This window comes from Engystomops pustulosus, chromosome 11 (genome assembly GCF_040894005.1).
Source record: "Engystomops pustulosus chromosome 11, aEngPut4.maternal, whole genome shotgun sequence".
Lineage (NCBI taxonomy): Eukaryota > Metazoa > Chordata > Amphibia > Anura > Leptodactylidae > Engystomops > Engystomops pustulosus.
Window position 1 is genome coordinate 54,027,103 of NC_092421.1, and position 6,732 is coordinate 54,033,834.

The 6,732-nt window shown below is 42.7% G+C and overlaps 1 protein-coding gene across 1 annotated transcript in view; it reads right to left on the reverse strand.

The window, feature by feature from the left end:
- The window catches only part of NEURL1 (neuralized E3 ubiquitin protein ligase 1), a 199,770-nt gene extending 196,589 nt beyond the window's left edge, over positions 1-3,181 (reverse strand). Inside the window, exon 1 of the mRNA XM_072130798.1 lies at positions 2,774-3,181. Within this exon, the coding sequence (XP_071986899.1) occupies positions 2,774-2,864 (91 nt within the window). The 5' untranslated portion in view covers positions 2,865-3,181. The remainder of the gene's footprint in view (positions 1-2,773) is intronic.
- Between the last annotated feature and the right edge of the window lie 3,551 nt (positions 3,182-6,732).

Here is a 6,732-nt window from a genome sequence, read left to right on the forward strand (position 1 = left end):
TGAGAAGCAGCACTCCGGTAACTCTGAAGAAAGAAGTTTATTCCACCAAAAAGTGTGCGACGTTTCGCCAATTCAATCAAGGCATTATCAAGCATGATTGATCTTGCTTGATAATGCCTTGATTGAATTGGCGAAACGTCGCACACTTTTTGGTGGAATAAACTTCTTTCTTCAGAGTTACCGGAGTGCTGCTTCTCAATCGTATTCCTATATGCATTGGGGTTGATGCCAGACCTCTTAAGAAGACCTGCACCCGCTTTTTGATATATACACGGTGCCGCTCAGAAATACAAATTGTTTGTTTTACCTTTGTGTATGTTATTGGTGCTGATGAAACTGTAAAAAGTGAAGTAATTATCCAGCTCCTGGAATAGCTCTGGGAGGGTCCTTCGGTCAGAAGAGCTTTCTGCTCTCTGCACTGTGTTGCTCCACTGTCCCTCCCCTCTGCAATGAGTAGGAGCTGCATGAGGATTTTGGATGGATACTCAGAGGAAAGGGAAGGAGCCGTGGAACAGTTGCAGAGAGCAGAAAGTTCTTCAGGCTGAAGGATACACCCAGAGCACTAGCAGGAGATGCAAGCCTGGATTAAAAATTCACTTTTCACAGTCCTGATGCTACTTACTACATACACAAAGGTATGATTAAACAAATCTCCAGGGCCTATACCAGTGATGGTGAACCTTTTAGAGTCCGAGTGCCCAAATTTTAACAAAAAGCCACTTATTTATTGCAAAGTGCCAGCACAGCAACTTATTTATCGTTGTTTTTTGGCAACTTTCAATCGTTCAGCCTCCTAAAAACACCAATGCAGTTGAAAGTAGGAGGGCAAATTCGTCTATCATTGTAGGAAGATTCTGCAGGAAGATTCTTTGAGTCCTGTCTGGTGAACTTCATTCTGAGCTGATGGCCTGGGTGCCTACAGATAGGGCTCCAAGTGCCGCCTCTGGCCTCAGTGCCACACAGCGCCACCACTGGCCTATACCAAACACTGCAGACAAATCTGATAAGAGATTTCATTTAAACACCTCTCCAGATGTGTTAACTATAAGGGCGAATTCACACAAACGTGTGCCCGCCAAACCGTAGCACCGCAGGCACATGACGGAGCCCGTAAGAGGAGGGGTTGAGCGCTGTTCCCCCCCACCCCTTTCCATAGAGAAGCGTGGTGCACTGCGCTGTATTACAGGGAAAGATAGGACATGTTCTATCTTTTAACCGGTTACAGAACGGTGCCGCACATGTGCTACACTGTACCGCTCCGTATGGTGCTGTGCGCCCATTGCCAGCCTATGGGGGATGTATATATGTCCCCCAACTGCCGTGTGAATGAGGCCTAAGACATACTTTACAATTCTGGAGCATCTTTTCCTATAATTCTAATACTCTTATATATCCATTGCTTTATTATCATTACCTTTACCTCTTGTCAAAGAGGCGTTTCTTTACACATTCAGACCAGTATGGAAGCAACAACTGGCTGTGTAGGAACACTTCAGCAAGTGGTACAACAACGAATAAGATGGAATAACAGAAGAACAACACTGCATAGTAGTAAGAAACTATGCTCTTTTATAGGGAGTACAAGTGTTTACTAAAACATATATGTCGGGAGAGATGTCAGCACCTCTTTCAATTGCGGACAATTTCTTCTTTCCATTTTCCGCTCTGTTCTCAGGGCTTTTACATTTCAGACACATAAACAGGAATGTAATGTGAATCACTGCTTCAGCTATAGAATTAAATACTGCAAAACACAGAATTGGTATTCCCCACACTGGAGAAAATCATAAATATTCTCTGAATCACAGCTCTGACATGGGATCTGTCATTTTGAAGGAATAATTTGCTGGTAAGAATACTTCTGCTCCACTGAAGCTTAACTTCGTGTAAATCTCGTCTTTCATGATTTTATTATAACCTGGGTATATTATTCTCTGTATGATAAAGTCATTCCGCAAGACTGAAATTAACAATGGTTCCATTACATTTCATGGATTGATAGATTGTTACATTGTTATGTATTTTTTATATTTGTAACTCACTTTCTATCAGAAATGAAATTGTCCTATGTATTAGACCTAATGTATTTAGCAAACAAAATAGTGAAATGTTCCCATTGCCACGTGTGTTTGGAGAGACATACAAGCTCAGTCATCTCTCCAAAGGAGCGACAGCTACAGAAATCCTCAAACCCTTATTTTAGATAAAGGCAGGTTCCAGGGGTGGGACTTGTCAGTATAGCTTAAATTTTGTACAATGTAGTGACACAATTACCATGTACTATTCTCTGGTGACATGTCACTGTTTGTCCATACATGACGCTTCTGGATTGTAGAAACTTCCATGTCAAAAGAAAAAAAAGTTTAATGAACACAAGCCCGACTTGTAGTTTTGCTTTTGATATCACTACAGCAAATATTGTTACATACGGTATATAAAAAAAAAACAAAACAACCATAGCTCAACCCGACACAAACACTATATTTAGACACACACTAAATTCATACTGGCAGAAGACCGAAGCTGCTGCTCTAATGGCAACATCTGGAGAACACACCTGTAAGCTTCTATTCATAGTGAATTCCAACAGTGGGAGCTTTTCTGGCAGTGAAAGGGTGTCGGAAGAGTACAACTAGACGTATATATGTAGTAGTGCTGAATCAAGTCACTGTAATAAGATGTAATGTGCGGCATTAATAAAAATCCCAGGTAAAGCCAGGGGTTATGACAATGAGGACTCAGGACTGTGTGTATAATCAGTCTTACGACCTACCTTTAAGGTGGTGCTGCTGATGGACCCTGTGGAATCTGGTTTGGCTTCCTCTGGGGAATGTATGGGTGCTGCTGGAGAGACTGTTACCCATGGCATCCAAATGCAGCGCAGCAGCTCAGTAAGGGAAGAATGTGCCCAGGGAGACGTAGATCTGCTGCTGACAATCTGTTGGTAGCTCCTTGTATCATCTAATATCTCCTTTTCTGCCACAGAGGGACTTGAGACCTCACTCCCCCTCCCCTAAGACTGTTATTGCTAGCTGCTGCTTCTCCTCTGTGATTTGCTTTTGATGCTTCGTCTTTTTTATGACTTACTTGCCCCTCTTGGATAATGCTTACTACCCTGTGCTCTCTACCCTGTGCTATAGTTGGCATCTCTGCCGGCTACCTGGCGTTGTCTGAGCTCCCTGTGAATAAATAACAAGACATCATCTGGCCAATCCATGGTCTGTGCCCGCCCATCTCTGTGGGCTCCGAACTTTAAGCTACCCAAACCCTTAATGTGCTTTATAATAATAGTTACAGAAACATCTTGTTCATCAATGTACTAGAGGAAACCTTAAAGGCTCCTGTATTTCTGAGAATTCAAGCTATTCAGTAAGTGCAACCTTAAGTAGGTTCAAGCATTGCCACCATCTTTTTAGTTCTTAGCGCTCACACTTTTAGATTGCTAAAAAAACATATGCATTATGATTGACAAGACAGTCTACAAGTTATTTAAAGGGAATCTGTCACATTCAACATTTATTCAATCAGCAGCATTACATTTTAGAAATGGAGGCGCTGAGCATAGGATTTTAGGAAAAGATTCATGATCATTTTTATTCAATGCTGACAAGTTGAGTGGAGCCCATCACTAACAGGACCAGTGAACATCTCAGTACATGGGGTGAGAAAAGAAAAAAAAAATCTGAAAATTTTCCACAAAAACTACATCAATTTGCTCAGCTTACCAGTATTTCTCCTCTAATGTGTGCTGCCTGCAGATAGGACAATATGTACATTCTGCTCAGCTACTTCTACTCTATGACATGCTGCCTGCAGATAGGACACTATGTACAATCTGCTCAGCTCCTGCTGTTCTATAAAATGCTGCATGCAGATAGGATACTATGTACAATTTGTTCAGCTCCTCCTGCTGTATAACATGCTGCCTGCAAATAATACACCATGTACAATCTGCTCAGCTCCTCCTGCTGTATAACATGCTGCCTGCAGATAGGACAATATGTACAATCTGCTCAGCTCCTGCTGCCATAAAACATGCTGCCTGCAGATAGGACACTATGTACAATCTGCTCAGCTCCTCCTGCTGTATAACATGCTGCCTGCAGATAGGACACTATGTACAATCTGCTCAGCTCCTCCTGCTCTATAACATGCTGCCTGCAGATAGGACACTATGTACAATATTCTCAGCTCCTGCTGTTCTATAACATGCTGCCTGCAGATAGGATACTATGTACAATATTCTCAGCTTCTCCTGCTGTATAACATGCTGCCTGCAGATAGGATACTATGTACAATTTGCTCAGCTCCTCCTGCTCTATAACATGCTGCTTTCAGATAGGTCATTATGTACAATCTACAAACTACTCTCTGGTAGTTTTTTGGCTCTCCTCAAATATTGCGCAACACTGAAGTAAAGCGCATGACAGAAGCTGAGACCAAGGATTCTGTACTGTCCTAAGATTTGGCAGAGGATCTCCACATGTAGATGGTTCCGGAATAAGATAAGCGCTCAGCACGAGCGCGAAACGCGTTCTTCTATATGCATATTTTAATATATGGAAATAAAACTAGCTTTTAAGAAAAAGTTTTAAGCATTGGAGTCATCCAGCTCAAATTCAAGTCCAACGGACAAATCCAGGATTATGTACAATCTGATCAGCTTCTCCTGCTATATATCATGATGTCTGCAGATAGGACAATATGTACATTCTGCTCAGCTACTTCTGCTCTATAACATGCTGCCTGCAGATAGGACAATATGTACATTCTGCTCAGCTACTTCTGCTCTATAACATGCTGCCTGCAGATAGGACAATATGTACATTCTGCTCAGCTACTTTTGCTCTATAACATGCTGACTGCAGATAGGATAATATGTACATTCTGCTCAGCTACTTCTGCTCTATAACATGCTGCCTGCAGATAGGACAATATGTACATTCTGCTCAGCTACTTCTGCTCTATAACATGCTTCCTGCAGATAGGACACTAAGTACAATCTGCTCAGCTACTTCTGCTCTATAACATGCTGCCTGCAGATAGGACAATATGTACATTCTGCTCAGCTACTTCTGCTCTATAACATGCTTCCTGCAGATAGGACACTAAGTACAATCTGCTCAGCTACTTCTGCTCTATAACATGCTGCCCGCAGATAGGACATTGGGGCACATTTACTTACCCGGTCCCTCGGAGTTCCCGAAAGTAAATTGTCAGACGATAATGCACTGTTCCGCGATTCACTAAGACCGTGCGCCCCATATCCTGCATGTGTCGCTTTCCCGCTCAGGTCCGCTGGGGTTCACTTTTTTCTTCCTGATGTATGCAAGTGCTTTGGATGCGACGCAATTTGAATGTTAAATTCTGAATCAGTCGGATCGTTTGACGGCCCACCCCCACGATTTCTGTCAGATGAAAGCTGGCGCCGCTGCGCCACAATCCGATCGCGTGCGACACAATCCCCTGCTAAATACCTGTCCCAGTAACGCAAATCCTGAAAACGTTTGGGAAGTCAGACGGAAATGCAATCCGCGGACCCTTAGTAAATAAGACTCAATGGGGAACATTTATCAAGCTGTCTGAAAGTCAGAATATTTCCAGTTGCCCAGGGCAACCAATCACAGCTCAGCTTTCATTTTACCAGTGCTCATGAATATTTTAAAGGGGAGCTGTGATTGGTTGCCATGGGCAACTGGAAGTATTCTGACTTTCAGACAGCTTGATAAATCTGCCCCAATATGTACAATCACCAATACCTTTATACTAGAGAATAAAGATACTTATATTGACCTGTATCATACAACACATAAAGCATATCTCCCTACACACAGAATTAGGTGCATATAATTCAATAACTCTGCCTTCAGATTGTACATACTGTCCTATCTGCTCAGCTCCTACTTCTCTATGACTAACTGCCTGAAATCAGATTACAGATAATACATTCTATACTTGACAGACAAAAATAATTATTGATAGGATGTATGCTATGAGGGGTCCACACCTTTCTGGTAGTTTTTGGTGTACTTTGAGAGGGGCCACATAACTGGACAAAGTCACAGATATTTACAAAGAGAAGCAAGATGGACATTAGAGAATCACCCATCTGATTACAGTGGTTGCAAAAATTAGGAGCCAGACTCGGGCGTATGTTTTTAAAAAAAAAACAACTTGTACTCCCCTCCTCCATTGCTCCCGGTGTTGTGCGCCACAGTCGGTCTGATCCGTGCTTACATGGGCACAGAAGCCATGCTCGGGAGCTTGCAGCTGACGTGGTCGTCCACACAACCTGTCCCCATCTCTCAGCACTGTATTAGGCTCTGGGATATGGTGACAAGTGGGTGTGATTGGCTGGAAGCTCCCGAGCACCGCTTTGTGCTCCTGTAAACCAACAGGGGCACGGATCAGATGGACCGCGGTGTGGAACATCAGGAGAAACGGAGGAGGAGAGTACATGTTTTAGCTACTCTCGGACAACCCGTTTAACAAGATACCAGTATGGTGCTATGCTACAAATTGAGGTTGTGTTTGCGATACAAAACCAAACAATCATTATAGAGGCCTTGTGGTAAGATTTGAGTAAACGTTGTAAAAGATGACCTTTACATTGCCCCCGAACACTAATGTAGTGATGGGGAGCTATAACTCACATAAGTAGGGAAGCTTAAAAGGTGGACCACGAGAGTTCATATACCATATAAACTCAAGTATAAGCCGACCTGAGTATAA